The sequence below is a fragment of the Nyctereutes procyonoides genome, unplaced genomic scaffold (genome assembly GCF_905146905.1).
Source record: "Nyctereutes procyonoides isolate TBG_1078 unplaced genomic scaffold, NYPRO_anot_genome, whole genome shotgun sequence".
NCBI lineage: Eukaryota > Metazoa > Chordata > Mammalia > Carnivora > Canidae > Nyctereutes > Nyctereutes procyonoides.
The window spans coordinates 18,123,687-18,140,551 of NW_026575036.1; the positions used below are offsets into that span (position 1 = coordinate 18,123,687).

General features: G+C 34.6%; 1 protein-coding gene and 1 pseudogene across 2 annotated transcripts in view; one reads left to right on the forward strand and one right to left on the reverse strand.

Annotated features, from left to right (window-relative positions):
* The window catches only part of ABCD2 (ATP binding cassette subfamily D member 2), a 62,676-nt gene that overhangs the window by 13,987 nt on the left and 31,824 nt on the right, over positions 1-16,865 (reverse strand). For both annotated transcript variants that reach the window (XM_055318500.1, XM_055318499.1), the window contains exon 7: positions 5,159-5,304. In XM_055318500.1, coding sequence (XP_055174475.1) covers positions 5,159-5,304 — 146 coding nt within the window. The remainder of the gene's footprint in view (positions 1-5,158; positions 5,305-16,865) is intronic.
* On the forward strand, positions 2,142-3,246 carry LOC129505470 (60S ribosomal protein L26-like; annotated as a pseudogene).

The window sequence follows — 16,865 nt, forward strand, 5'->3', positions numbered from 1 at the left end:
AATTGATTTCTGGCAAGTTTAAATTATTGACACAAGGACCTGGTATTTTACAGAACATTATTCTTGGATAAACTAGGGAGCCTCATTTATAAGCATTTTGTTTTAGATTTCATATTTCTTAATGGTAATGATTCCTTATACTGATAAGACATGTTCTAAGAATATTAAGTACTGATACTTTTAAAACTTTTTTCTAAATATCTCCAAAAAGTTGATATTCTTGTACTTATTTTGGAGGTTGGTAAGAGAAAAGACCAACACTTTATACAGGCCTAAGTCTACAAAGAGCAAGACAAATTTATTTAAATGACTTCCATGTGTCTGGTACTTTATATGAGTTTCTCATCATATATTCTACAATCTTATGAGCTAGATTTTATTTGGTTGCATTTTATAAGTGAGTAAATTGAAATCCACAGAGTAGATGACAAGTTTAAGTTTACACAGCTAGAGATCAGAGCTAGGATTTATATGTAGATCTACCTTCACTCCTCACAGAATCTTTACTTTCTGTTGGACATTTACACAATAAACAAGGCTTCTATTTTTAGATGTAAATAAAATATGCATACTGATGCATCTATGCATACTGATATAGAAATGTACCTGGAATATTACATCTATTACATCTATGCATACTGATGTAGAAATGCATCTACATACTGTTACATCTATGCATACTGATGTAGAAATGTACCTGGAATATTTTTATAGTTAGGAAAAAACCAAACTGCCGAATTGTGTGTGTATAGATACATACATGCATATACATTTATATAAAGTATGATTGTGTTTTTATAAACACACACATACACCCCACACTCATCCAGGACTGGAATTATGAGACTTTTACTTTCTAAGTTACACATTTTTATAATATTTGAACATTTGGTGATTTTTATTATTTTTACGGCTTATCTTTATTTTGTAATAAGAAAAACTTACTCAAAAACAAAACCCTGGGGCCTCTGAGAGAGATGGCCATATTACATATTTATCTGTGGGAATATCAGAAAATAGAGCAGAGTAGGCAAAGTCTGATTTTCAAAGAGCAAAATGACTGCCAAAATTTGACACATATACTTAGGACAATCCCAAGTATTCAAGGCTTAACTCTCCCATTTGGAAAAAAAATCAGGCTCTTTGCCCTCTTCTTTATCCCTCATCTGAATTTGCACTTTCATTAAACTTTCTAAATAAACTTGGACAAAGGGAAAGAAAATAGGAAGTAGAGTCTTTGTTGTTTTTTGTGCACTTAGATTTGAAAGATCTTCCCCATTTCCTTTTTTTTTTTTTAAATTTTATTTATTTATGATAGTCACAGAGAGAGAGAGAGAGGGGGGCAGAGACACAGGCAGAGGGAGAAGCAGGCTCCATGCACTGGGAGCCTGACGTGGGATTCGATCCCGGGTCTCCAGGATCGCGCCCTGGGCCAAAGGCAGGCGCTAAACCGCTGCGCCACCCAGGGATCCCTCTTCCCCATTTCCTAATGATACTCCCCAGTGGGGACTACTTTTCATTTTCTTGAGTAAACTTCCAGGAATTTTTTTGTCCATTTAAAAACTTATCATTACAATTTTATATTAGGAAAAAATCTCAAAATGCCATCTGATTTAAAGTTCTTGCTTCCAGTGAAAACAGTTGAAATAAAATTTTTCTCTATAACTAAATTTTATAGCATTTATGAAACATAGGCAAGGATTTGAAAAATAAGTTCAGACTGTTACACAGTGGAGAAATATTCTGGGGTTAAATTTATTCCCCCTGCCAACTGAGAAAGCACAAGAGAAAAGTATTTGGGTCAAAGGAAACTTTAGCTTTACATATTTAAATAAATCATGTCCTCTGTTCCACTAAACCCAAAAGTTTTAGTAGGCAATATTGCTTGATTGTAGAACATATAAATAAAAACTTTTGAGTCGTAATTATCACTTCTGATGCTGATTTAGTGAGATCAAACCAGCAAAGAAGAGAACATTTCTCCTGCTTCCTTGAGATGTATATATTGCTTTAGTTCACGTTAACTTGTTAACACTTTTACTCTTTTCTATTTTGTAATTTCTTTCATGGAATAAAATCAGTTTTTAATTCCATTTTTTACTAAAGCAAAGCATTTCTCTAAAGCAAAGTATTAGCTAGTCTACATGGAACTTCATTAGGCTTCTTCTAAAGTAAGTGGTGTGCTCTTTCCTTCTGCGGCCATCGCTGAGGCGCTTGCAGCCAACATGAAGTTCAATCCATTTGTGACTTCTGAGTGGAGCAAGAATCATAAGCGGCATTTCAATGCGCCTTCCCACATTTGCAGGAAGATCATGTCTTCCCCGCTTCCCAAAGAGTTGAGGCAGAAGTACAACGTGTGGTCCATGCCCATCCGGAAGGATGACGAAGTGCAAGTTGTGCGGGGACGCTACAAAGGTCAGCAAATCGGCAAAGTAGTCCAGGTTTACAGGAAGAAGTATGTCATCTATGTTGAATGAGTACAGTGAGAGAAGGCAAATGGCACAACTGTCCACATGGGCATTCACCCTAGCAAGGTGGTTATCACTAGACTAAAACTGGACAAAGACCGCAAAAAGATCCTTGAGCGTAAAGTCAAATCTCGCCAAGTAGGAAAGGAAAAGGGCAAATATAAGGAAGAGACCATTGAGAAGATGCAGGAGTAAAGTAACCTTATATGTGACTTTAAATAAAAACTTAAAATGAAAAAAAAAAAAGTAAGTGGTGTCCCTACAAATTTAGGTGCTTTCCAGCCTTGCTTAAAAATATGAAATGTATTTCATGTTTTAAGGATTAAGTGAATAGAGTAGGCTTCCTTGGAATTTTTTTTACGTGTAAGGTTATAACAGTTTCTAAACCTCTGAATTTCTAAACCTCTGAATTTCACCTGTAAAGGAGGGTTATTAAAATTCAAATCATGAGACAATTATAAATATTAAATGAGATGACAATGTACATTGCTTAATATATTCTGTAAGGTAAGCACTCAATAAACCAAAGCAATTACTGTTACATTATTAAGATTGGAATATTCTTTAGAAAAGTTCTTAAACTTCTTGATGACTTCTAAAAGAATAGAATAGTCCATGATTATTATAAATTTCTATTTGGATTACTGGGTTTCAAATTTACCCAAAAATAATTTCCCAAGATTAACATGCAGAAAAAAAAAAAAGATGAACATGCAGCATTTATTTTGCCCTTGTGTCTTAAAACTGGGAAGAAGCTGACCATGTGAAACAAAAGGACTATCTGCTTTCCACATTTTTAGCATTTATGAATTGTGATTATAAGTATCATAAAATAAATATAATAATATCTCTTGTCTGCCTCATTGCTTATTATCAAATGAAGTAATATATATGAGATTTCCATATAAAATATCAAGTACCATCATAAAAAGAAAATATCATAGTATCAATATTACGAGTGGTAATATTACCATTAGCTACTAATTCTTGTGCATTTACTATGTGTCATTGTTCTAAATGCTCCAGAGAGTCTTTATAAAAAAGTTTTTAATTCCAGTTGTTAACATACAGTGTGTATGTGTGTATATATATATATATATATATATATATATATCACATCTTCTTTATCTATTCTTCAGTAGATACACTCTGTGGGCTGCTTCCATATCTTGGTTATTATAAATAATGTTGCTATAAACACAGGGATGCATCTATCCTTTCATATTAGTGTTTTTGTATTCTTTGGGTAAATACTCAGTAGTGTGATTGCTGGATCACAGGGTAGTTCTATTTTTAACTTTTTTGAGGAACTTCCATACTGTCTTCCAGAGTGACTGCACTGGTTTGGATTCCCACCAACAGTGCAAGAGGGTTTCTTTTTCTCCACATTCTCATCAACGATTATTTCTTGTGTTGATTTTCGTCTTTCTGATAGGTGTGAGGTAACATCTCCTGGTGGTTCTGATTTGTATTTCCCTGATGGTAAGTGATGATAAACATCTTTTCATATGTCTCTTGGCCATCTAGAGGTCTTTTTTGGAGAAATGTCTGTTCATGTCTTCTGCCTGCAAACGTTTCTTATTCTGATATAGTCCCAATAGTTTATTTTTGCTTTTATTTCCCTTGCTTCAGGAGACATATCTAGAAAAAAAGTTACTATGGTTGATGTCAAAGAGGTTACTGCCTATATTCCCTTTAGGATTTTTATGGTTTTAGATCTTACATGTAGGTCTTTAATCCATTTTGAATTTATTTTTGTGTATGGTGTAAGAAAGTGGTCTGGTTTCATTCTATTGTGTGTTGCTGTCCAGTATTCCCAAGACCATATAGCTGTGGGACTCTACAGAAAGTCTTATTTAATACTCACAGAAGCCTCATTAGATAGCTATTTATATATATAAAAAAAGATAGCTATTTATCTCCATTTTACAGTTGAAGATACAGATGAAAGTGCTAATTAAGATTTGATTCTAGATCTCTGACTTCAAAGTCCACATTCTTAATCATTGTACTTCTGATAGGTAAATGGACTAGGAAAGAAAACATGAAACCTATGCAAAATTAAACCTAGAATTCTAGCTTATTATTTCAATAGTTTTTCAAGGCTATCAAATTATGTGTTATCAAGTTATTTGTGACTATTAGAAAGTAATTCTTTTTTAAGCTTATATGTATAACTGTTACATCTACTCTTTCAACAATGCCTTATGCATAAAATACATAGCATAGAAGTTTCTATATTTTATCTAATTCTCTATGTGTTGCTTGAAAGAGGAAAAAATATACTGGTAAGACTGTGGGTCTGAAAACAAAAAAGAAATTCTGTGATACCTATTTATCAAATTATTAAGTTTAATGTAAGTTGAGAACTTGACAGGAGAGTATTTCTGTCACAGACTTTATATACATCTAGATTGATGATGGCCTTAGGGACAATCACATATTCAAAAATGAAGGAAAAACTGTTTTCAAATGCTAGCAGCAGATAATAAAAAGCCTCATGTGCTGCAGGAAATATAACCCAAGCAGAAAAGAGGATGTCAATAATGGAAAAGCAATAAATGCTATAGGGTCTGTCTTTTGTGTTTATGTTCTAGTATAAGCATACATTCAAATTAAACCACAGACTATTTATCTAAGTTTATTTCTTGAAACAAAGTTAAGTGCATTTTTAAAATGATAGACTTTACCTCCTTCTCTTTGAACTATGTGATAGAGGTGCACATTATGTAGAATACATTCCAGATCATGGTCTGTATAGCCTTTATCATGCATGTCATCCACTGAATCAGGATAGATGACTTGATCACGAAGACTTCCAAGAGACATATATGGCCTATAAAACACCAAGCACACAAGAATCCTAGTTCAAAGTTATTTTAGTTTACTAGGGTGACATTCTCATGGTCTGAAAACTCCAGAGCAGACTTTAAATACCATATGTCTAGGGTTACATTCATTACCTCATGACGAGTATTTCTCAGGCACTACAGGATAATATTCTGTTACGTTCATGTAAAAATTTATTGAGACATAGCCACAAGAAAAAGTTGGATATTTTTGGCACAGATGTACATACCTTGTTTCACTATATTTTATAAACATTGGTTCTGCATTTCATCTAAAATTATTTGGTTTTAAATGTTATAAAATTTGAGGTTTTGACCCAGTGATGTGAACTAACAAAGCTTTTAAAAAATGCCATTAATGGGGTGCCTTGGTGGTTCAGTTGGTTGATAATGGACTCTTGGTTTTGGCTGAGGTCATATTCTCATGAGTGGTGGGATCCACTTGTGTCAGGTTCTGGGCTCAGGAGGGAGTCTGCTTGTCCCTCTCACTCACTCCCTCTCTGCTCTTCCCCACTAACTTGCGTTTGGGAGCATATTTGTGTGTGCTCTCTCTCAATCTCAGATCAATCAATCAATTCTATGAAAAATAAAAATGCCATTAATAATAAAATTAAAGCAAATTAAAATGCTGAGTTTCTTACTTTTCAGATTGGTAAAAGTTCAAAAACTTGACAACTTACTCAGCTGGAAAACTATGGAGAAACAGGTACACTCACATCAGTGAAAATGCAAAAATGTACAAACTTTTGGAGGCGATTTGGAAAAACGTCATATATTCTGGCCTTTGACCCACTTCTTGCAATTTACTCTAAAAGATATACTTCCAAAAATAAGAGTGTGTAAGGTTATCCGCTGAAGCATTATCTGTAACTGCAAAATATTGAAAACAACCTAAATGTCCACTCAAAGGAGACTGGATAAACTATAGCACCTATACTATTGAGCTGTGAAACAGGATGTAGACAATCTCTATAGAATGATATTCCATTATATTCTTTTAAGTTGAAAAGCAAAGTGCAGAAGTAGATGTATAGCCAGGTTTTTCAACAGCAGCATTATGGATAATATGGAATCAGTACTTTGTAGTTGAGAGCTTTGTTATGTATTGTAGAGGTTTAACAGCACACCCAATCTCCACCTACCAGATGCTAGTAGCATCTACTATAGTAGTTACTCCTTATTGTACCCTGCAGGACAACACCATCTCCATTTGAGAACCACTAACATACAGTGTACTTTCTTTACACAAAACGAAAGCAAAAAAGAAAGAATACGTTTATCTGCTTACATTTATTAAAAAAAAAAAAAAAACCACAGTAAACTAGAAACTAATAAGACAGGTTACCTAAGGGAGATTGGAGAAACAAGGCAGAATGGATAGGGGAGAGAGTGACTTCTCTAGGTATCCTTTCTATATATTTTTATTTCCAAAATCGTGTTAAAAAGTTATTTAAAAATATAACATTAAACCAATAATGGTGAAGGAAGAAACCTTAAAATTCAGTACAAACAGAAACAAATGAACTGTATATGAATGTAAATGAATAGTATATCAGAGTAACAACCACATAAAAGTGGGGGGAGGTACTGGTCCAAGGAACTTGAACTCAATTTCAGGTGAAGACCAAGAGAACCACAAATACTGAACCTTATTTATTTATTTATTTATTGAAGATTTTATTTATTTATTCATGAGAGACTCAGAAAGAAAGAGAGGCAGAGACCTAGGCAGAGGGAGAAGCAGGCTCCCTGCATGGAGCCCAATGCAGGACACGATCCCAGATCCTGCTCTTGCTCTGAGCCGAAGGCAGATGCTCAACTGCTGAGCCACTCAGTTGTCCCCTGAACCTTATTTATTTTTCATGAGAGACACACAGAGAGAGAGGCAGAGACATAGGCAGAGGGAGAAGCAGACTCCCCTCAGGGAGTCTGATGTGGGATTGATCCCAGAACCCTGGGATCATGCCCGGAGCTGAAGGCAGATGCTCAACCATTAAGCCACTCAGGCATCCCAGTACTGAACCTTATTTAGCACACTTCTTGTTGGTAATGATACAGGTGTAGCAATTCTGAAATTATTGTACGTATGTTGCAGGATTGACCAAAGAAGTAAACAGAAGTAATGTTAGGAGCTAGGCACTCCCTCTGAAGAAAGATGATACTAACAAAGGAGGTGAGAAGGCAGGAAAGTCTGTAAATATTTCATTTGAATTAGAATGTCAGTATGAATTCATGCTTTAAAAAAATCTATTTCCTGTTCTGTCTACACTTGGTGTATCCTGATATTGTCCTCTGAGTGGGACACAGTATCATTTAGGTAGTGTAATGGGTTGAACTGTGGACCCAAGAATATATGCCCATGTCCTAAATTCCCAATACCTGGGAATGTGACCTTATTTGGAAAAAAAAAAAAAAGTCTTTGCAGATGTAACTAAGTTAAGGCTCTCCAGATGAGATCATTATGGATTAACCAGATGGGCCCTAAGTCCAGTAAGTGCCCTTATAAGAAGAGGAGAAAGGAAGGGAAGAAAGTCATGTGATGACAGAGAAGAAGACTAGAGTAATGCTGTCCCAGGCCAAATTCATCTGGCACCATAAGAAGCTGGAAAAGGCAAGAAAAGACTCTATCCTAGAGCTTTCTTGCAGAGAATAAGCTTGCCAATACTTTGATTTTGACCTCCTGTCCTCCAGAACTATCAGAGAATACATTTCTGTTGCTTTAAACCACCAAGTTCTTGGTTAATCAGCATATCTCAGGAACAGGTAGCATTCCTGCACCAAAACCAAACCAAACCAAATCAAACAAACAAAAAAACCCCAAAAGCATTACCTGAATCATATCACCAGGAAACTACCAGACAAACCTAACTTAAAGGACTTTCTTAAAATAATAACATTTTTGCCCTCTATGTATATCAACTCATTAAAAAAGAGTGAAGCTGGGGAGGTGAGATTAAAAGAAACTACAGCACCATAGCAACTAAAATGCAAATGAATTGAGAAAAACAAGTTATTATAAATGATAGCATTATGATAATTGGCAATATTTAAATATGGAAAATTGTTGAGGCTCCTGGGTGGCTCAGTCAGTTGGGCATCTGACTCTTGGTTTCAACTCAGATCATGATCTCATGGCTTGTGGGATCCAGTCCCATGAAGGGCTCTGTGCTCAGCAGGGAGTCTGCTTGAGGAGTCTCCCCCTGCCCCTCCTCTCCTCTCTCTCTCTTTCTCACACATACACAGTCTCTCTAAAATAAATAAATATTAAAAATATATTTATATAAAAAACATGGAAAGTTATTGGGGGGTCACTGAGAGGACATGACTGCTGGTTGACCATGAGCTGGGCTGGGACAATCAGAGGTTCCTCACTGCTTCCCATGTGCTTGGAATGTATGCTCTGCCCACCATTCCCACTGCTGGAACTGTTTCCAAGAAAGTAGCCTTGAGAGAGCAATGTGTTGTTGGGACCATCTGGATGCTATATGTGACTGAACCCAGTTAAGGCCTCCATACACAATTAAGATTCTGGTGGGCAAGTGCAGAGATCCATTCACCTTGTAGTTGACCAAGACAGGCTTCATATGTTAGTTCTCCTGCCTGTTAAATCTGCCTCCTACCAATCTAGATTAGTTTCTTCTGTCCCCTTTTGCCCTCCATGTACAGGGGCCAGTTTATGAACCAACAGAAGTATATTTAGATAATATTATACCAGTGTTAATTTTCATGAATTTGATTATTGTGTTATGGTTATGCTAGAGAATATCTTTGTTCTTTGGAAATACACCCGAAAGTAGTTAGGGATGAAGATTTCTGATTCCTGCAACTTACTTTGAGAAAACAAGAGAAAGTTGAAAGTTTTAAGTATAAATGTGTTTTTGTAGATCAATTGTCTACCTATTTTCCCATAAGATGCGAATAATTTAGTTGAAGGAGAGATAACACAAAGTTATTTTATAATAAGTTTAACTAATATATGAAAATAAAATATTTCTATTTTATTTTATATATATACCATTAAAATATTTATATTTTATATTTATATATTTATAAATATTTATAAAAAATATATAAAAATATATATACCAATAAAATATATATAATCATGTAAAGATTTTTAATGTGGTCTTTACAGTCTTTACAAATATAGGAATCCTTGGTCATATTTTAAAAATTGAGATATAGAGGTGCCTGCATGGCTCAGTCAGTTAAACATCCAACTCTTGGTTTCTGCTCAGGTCACGAGACTGAGCTCCATGTCAGGCTCCATTCTCAGCAGGGAGGCTGCTTGAGATACTCTCTATCCCTCTGCCCCTCCCCTGCTCATGCTCTCTCTTTCTCTCAAATAAATAAATAAATAAATAAATAAACATTTTTTAAAAATTGAGATAAAGTCCATATATAATAAAAATCCACCCTTTTAAAGACACAATTCAGTGATTTTTAGTATATTCACAAGCTCATGTAACCATCACCACTATCTAATTCCAGAATATTTTCTTCACACCAGAAATAAACTCCATATCCAATAGCAGACAGTCCTATTCTCACTCCTCTCAGCCACGGACAGCCACTAATCTACTTGCTTTCTCCACAGATTTGCCTATTCTGGACATTTCATATACATGAAATCACAAAACATGTGGTCTTTTGTGTAATGTGGTCTTTTGTGATGGCCTTCTGTCTGTTAGCATAATGCAAAATTTCAGGTTCATTGATTTGTAGCATGTAACAATATTTCATTCCTTTCTATGGCTGAATAATATTACACTGTATGAGGGCAGTCCCAGTGGCCCAGTGGTTTAGCGCCACCTTCGGCCCAGGGTGTGATCCTGGAGACCCAGGATCGAATCCCACATCAGGCTCCCTGCATGGAGCCTGCTTCTCCCTCTGCCTGTGTCTCTGCCTCCCTCTTTCCGTGTCTCTCATGAATAGATAAATAAAAAATCTTTTAAAAAATATTACACTGTATGAGTATGCCACAGTTTGTTAATCCATTAATCATTTGATAGATATTCCAGTTGTTTCCAATATTTGGATATTATAAACAGTGGGCATACACCTAGGAGTGGAATTTCAGGGGTATATGACTCTTTGTTTACTTTTTGAAGCACTGCCCAACTGTTTTCTGAAGTGACTATACCATTTCTGGTCACATTTTTTCCCTACCATTTCCCTATATCTTTTTCTCTTGCCTTTTTCTTTACCTTTCCCTCTCCAGTCTAACCATATTTCTTTTAAAAAATAGAATTAGGACACACAGTTATTTGTCTATATTATGTTAAGCACTCATATAATGTGACAATATCTTAAGTTAATGTCTGGTAATAATAATCGTAGCATAAACAGAAATTGGCTATCAGAGCCAGTGACTAGTTTTCAAATGGTAACTATGACTACTTAAAGAAGAAATACAAGGTAACTGTAGTGAGCAGCGCTTTTGCTAGCTTTCAAAAGACACCAGTTCCAATTTGATGTAAATTAGATGCACAGATATATCTTATACCTTAGTATAAACTCCAGATATGACTTGATCTACAGAACAGCCATGACACAATATATAACAGAGACTACAATGATTAAAATACATCTGAACATTCATTTCACAGATGTTTCTACAGGATTTTACCATAAGACTTGATTAACTGGCAATATCTGATGAAATCATCTTTTACATCTACATTTCAAGGAAGACAGTAAAGAGTCACGGTTTTGATAATAGGCTTTAGAGAGACGGTTCTGGGCTGGAATTCCAATTTTCCTATTTACTAATGATGTGACCCAAATTCTGAACTAGAGCCTCTTCATTTGCAAAGTAACTTACTATTCCATTTGTTATAAAAACTAAATGAGGCGGTGGGTTTTTAATAGAGCATGAATGAAGCAATGTAGTCCGAGCACTTAGTACAGAAAAGATACATAGCAGGCACTCAATAAACTATTACGGGAACAAAAGTTCATTTCTATTTAGGCTTATGTTTGCTACCAATGTGATATGGCAACATTTTAAAAAAGGCAAAAGAACTTCCATTAACCAGGGATGCCTGGGTGGCTCAAGGCATGATCCTGGAGTCCTGGGATCAAGTCCCACATTGGGCTCCCTGTATGGAGCCTGCTTCTCCCTCTGCCTGTGTCTGTACCTCTCTCTCTCTGTGTCTCTCATGAATAAATAAATAAAATCTTAAAAAAAATTTATGTGAAGGCAATGCAGATGAAATTATATAAGAAATATTTATAAAATTATATATTTATAAGGACTCAACAAATACTGCTCTATTAGAGTTCCATTTTTTCCTTGTTTTATCATCATGTAAAATGATATAAATAACACATTCTATATGTTTTTAATGAGGTACAGAGCAACTAAGGATACTTTTTTTAAGGGCAGAGGGGCAAAGGGACAGGGATAGAGAGAGAATCTTAAGCAGACTCCACACCCAGCATGTAGCCCGGTGCAGGGCTCTATCTTACAACCCTGAGATCATGACCTGAGCCAAATACAAGAGTCACTCACTTAAGCAACGAGCCACACAGGCACCCCTAAGGATACTTTGATAGACTTAATTAATATATTTACTTAAAAATATTATGAAGTTAAGGTTACCACTGAATTCTCTTGAAAAATTATATCAAGAAAAGTTGGGATGATGCAGAATCTTTTTGAAAGCACAGGAAACAGAGGACCCTATATTCAATGTTTATGTGATTAGTTTGCATGTGATCCTTTTCCAACTCAAAGGCCTGGAATTTAACATTTTAAGCTAGGTCAAGTTTCTCTAGTCTTACTAAAGTTATACATAATTGAAAAGCACTTAAAGTACCCTTTACTAAGCTTCCTTTCTAGACATATAGACTATTCATATTATCTTCTAAATATTTCAGGTAGATCAGTTACCAAGTCAGAATGTTATTAGCTTGCTTGCTCTGGCCCATCAGAGAGGGGATCATGCAACATACCTACTATAAACAAAAGAAATAGATTGCTTATAATTAGTAGCTATCAAAAAAGAAACACTAACTAGTTTTAATTTACTTCCCTAAGTAAAATCCAGAATAACCTCTATTTGTTGTGGAAAAGATATTGGAATAAACTCATAGGTATCACATTATAATTTGAATTATTATTATTTAAACAATTATCATAATTGTTTTTCTTTGTAATCTGGGATTACTTCAAGTGCATCTACATTTAAAATTGTTAATTACAATAGTAAAATTAAAGTTTTTCAGATCAAATCCATTCCCACTGATTATGGCTTTTTAGATTTATATTACAAATGTTTCCAGGTACTTCTGTAATTTGTATTCTACTTCACACTTTTCTGTGTTAATGTTGAAAAATCTGACAATTTATGATTGTTTTGGTAAAATGTGTTAACATTTATTAGGGTTTATATTCATATATTTTTATATTGTTCTGTATTTTTCTCTTTAATAGAGACAAAAGGAGAAACCATCGAGAAATGTTAGCTCTGTCTTTTAAGGTTTTAGTCTCTGGAATGATCATCCAAAATTCTAAATGTTTCATAGTCATCTGGAATTTAATTTTCAACAATGTTGACAAAAATCTCACAGCAGTATAAACTATATTTAAGCATGAGATGTTTTCAGTTTAAGGTACAGCTAAGTGCTGCTGTGTTACCATAGTGATAAGACGTTAGCAATCTGAAAGCCATAGAATATAGCTATGTTAGCTCTGTCTTTTAAGGTTTTAGTCTCTGGAATGATCATCCAAAATTCTAAATGTTTCATAGTCATCTGGAATTTAATTTTCAACAATGTTGACAAAAATCTCACAGCAGTATAAACTATATTTAAGCATGAGATTTTTTCAGTTTAAGGTACAGCTAAGTGCTGCTGTGTTACCATAGTGATAAGACGTTAGCAATCTGAAAGCCATAGAATATAGCTATTAATAATTCATATAAATGTACACACTGGGACCAATCATGTCATCAGATTCTTTCATGAATAGCAAGAATAAAATTTGAGTCCTCAATGCATAAGTCATTCCTAATATTAGTGAAAGGGAATATAAGGGAAGGGAGAAGAAATGTGTGGGAAATATCAGAAAGGGAGACAGAACATAAAGACTTCTAACTCTGGGAAATGAACTAGGGGTGGTAGAAGGGGAGGAGGGCAGGGGGTGGGGGTGAATGGGTGACGGGCACTGAGGGGGACACTTGACGGAATGAGCACTGGGTGTTATTCTGTATGTTGGCAAATTGAACACCAATAAAAATTAATTTATTAAAAAAAAGTCATTCCTAATATTCTTAAAATAAATATGTAGCAAAAAAGAAGTATTCAACTGAAAAGAAATATTAACTATTACTGTAATCATATTTTTAGGATGTTATTTCTAGGTGCCAAAGCACAGCCTCTGGAGAGCACGGACTACATTTAATTCCAAGTAATAAGAATAATGTTAGTGGAATAATCAAAGTATTGCTAACCTGATGAGAATGCAAATTTCTTAAAAATCACTTTTGTTATAAGTATTTATCATTATATTAGACTACTGTATGAAATCCCTGTTATTTTAATTTTTAATCTACAAAAATTCTAATTCCAAGTGGTTCAACTTAAGCTTGACTCATAAAATTAGGAAAACTTTTGGATGCAAAGGAAGATTTTTCTCCATTGTTATTTTTATAAGTTAATCCACAGAAGAGTTAAAAAAAATCTATGCTAAACATTTTTCCAAGCAACAGGAAGCTATAGGAAATTGTTTATATTTATAGATTCCTTTAAGAAAGTTTAAAAAAACTGAATCACTACACAGGAGATACCAAAATGTATAATTTACAATTCTGTCAACCAATTGCCTGAAGATACTTATGCAAAGTTAACTTGCTTTGAATCTAATAGTTAGAAAGCAAAGGAACAGAAGTAAATTAGCTACAGCAATATTACTGAGCCTTCTTCATGGCTAAAATAATTTATTTACAAGTAAATTAGCTGCAGTAATATTATAAGCCTTTTTCATAATTTCTTTTACAGGTGACATGTTAAATGACAAATATTTACAACCCCACCATAAAGAGGATATATCTAGGACAAGCAACAAAATAAATAGCTTGTTTCCTTATTAGTATATGGAGCCAGACTGATTTGGCAGTCAAAACCAAATCTCTGCAGATGTTCATTCACTCATTTATTCAATCTTTCATCATATGTTCATTGCAGTGTTATAATATGCCATTCTATAGATTCAATAGATTCAGTAGGATACCACCAGTATGGTACAGAGATGCAGATGCCCTTTCTAGCTTATATTCTATAAAGATTTGTTCAATAGTGAGTCAACATGGGCAAAGTCTGTTCTAGTAACAACCCCCACTTCCTAAACTCAGATTTGTCTAATTTGGGGGCAGCAAGACCAGTGTATGTGTAACTGACAGTGTATGGGGCTCCATGAGTAGGCCTGAATTAAGCCATATCACATTCTTCCTTTATTCCAGTGGCCATGTCAGACCAACATTCCACTCAGGCAATGGCCCCAGGGAAGCCTGCATCTTTGTCCTTCAGAAGCTCTTCCTATTTGTGTTTTTACACCTAGAGATATATTAAGAATCAAAAAGTCCAAAAACTAGAGACCAAGAGGAAAATACTAATCAAGATATTTAAACTAGCATTCCCCCATATTCTTACTTAGGTCCTTTTCCAGGCCCCATCCTCATGTTTTAATCTGAGGGGGAAAAAAAAAAAAGAAAAGAAAAGAAAAAAGAAAGACAAAAGAGAAAAGAAAAGCAAGGATCTCACTAAAAATACATTGAGTATGAGGGCACCACCTCTGCCATGGAAAAAGGAGGCAAACTAGGTTTTCTAACCTCCTTCCTGATCTCATGTGCTCCTGATCCTTCAATAGTTATTATTTGGTTTTATATGTGTGGGTTAAGCGATATTCTTCAATAACATAGTTCTCCTATCCCTCCAAACAGGAAATCCTGGATTTGAAATGTATTTATATAGAAACAATTCAAAAGGATGTTCAGATTTTTAAATATCTTCACAACTCATTTGACACATCCACATCTTAGCCTGCAATGCAGTGGTGTCAATGTTGGTGTTACATAAGTGTTCCGGTCATTCTGATGAACCTCTTAAACCAAAAATCTTTTCTCTGTTTTAAAAGACAATCTCTTGTTTTGCCAACATAAAGGTTAAATAACTATTTTTTAATGTCATAATGCATTATGAAAATTAAGATTTGCTTGTTTCATGTCTCTGCAGGAAGTCTGATTTTAAATTAAGGGAATCCTTTTAGAGATTATTTTAAATTTTATGGATAAGTGGTTTTAGAAGAAAAGAGGGAATACAGGACAATTTTTTTTAATCTATTTATTTATGAGAGACACAGAGAGAGAGGCAGAGACACAGGCAGAAGGAGAAGCAGGCTCCTCTGGGGAGCCTGATGTGGGACTCAATCCCAGGACCCCAGGATCACAACTTGAGCCAGAGGCAGACACTCAACCAACCGAGCCATCCAAGTGCCCCATAGAGGAAATGTTCTAATTTGAAAATGATTTGCACATAGTTTAAAGAAATTTTAATGTTATACAAGAATATATCTTCCTTCACATTAATATAAACGAATGATAGCCAGTACCTCTGCTAAGTTTTTTGCTAAAATTTTCCTGTGTTGCTCTCCAGCCCCAGCATTATATGGACCTCTGCTTCCAAACAATAGCTTGATGTTAGTACAGATTTAGCATACCAAACAAACAACTTTAGCAGGTGATACTTGCAAGGTCAGGCAAAAGCACAGTAATTTTTCAGAGAAATGTGCCCTGCTGCTACCAACAACCAAGACAAAATAACTTTAGAGTCAGATATGCCTAAGTTTAAATGTTAGCTCCAGTCAGCTGGATGACTTCAACCTAAGTTTTCTCATCTAGGATTAGAAGTACTAAGACCAAGTTTATGGGTTTTCATACAGAAAAATTAGAAACATATAATATGTATAGAATAGTGACTAAGCATGGCAATCACTTATCACATTGTAAAATAACAAAACAAAATGAAAACAAAGTAATAAGGCCAGAGATGTTCAGTTCTTGCTAAAGATGTTCTAGGATCCATCAATTATTTTAAAAGGTCATAAGATTCTCAAAATAAAAATCAATATTAATTCACTTTATGTTAAAAATACACAGCCTAGTCAACTATACTTCAATTTAAAAAATGCTTAGATTGTATCATTAAAGGCATGAGTGGAAATGCCAACAAAGAAAGAATGGATTAAATACTGGCACTGCTAAAAGCTGAGATTTCATGTCATAAGCTCTTCTAAGAAAAACAACTGATAAATACAGAAATTTTTGAAAGTGAATGCAAACTATAAAAGAATCATTTTGTTATTCCCCATAAATTTGGGGAATAACAGTGCTAGAGAGGTTTTAATTACTATAATTTTCTGAGAAAACATTTAAGGTCGAACACTGGTTTGTTTTTTTTCCTTTTCAATCACAGGTAGATGTTTTCAATATGATTATTTTATTAATCTGAAAATAACAGGCAGTGAATGCAGAGGGTTTATTTCCAG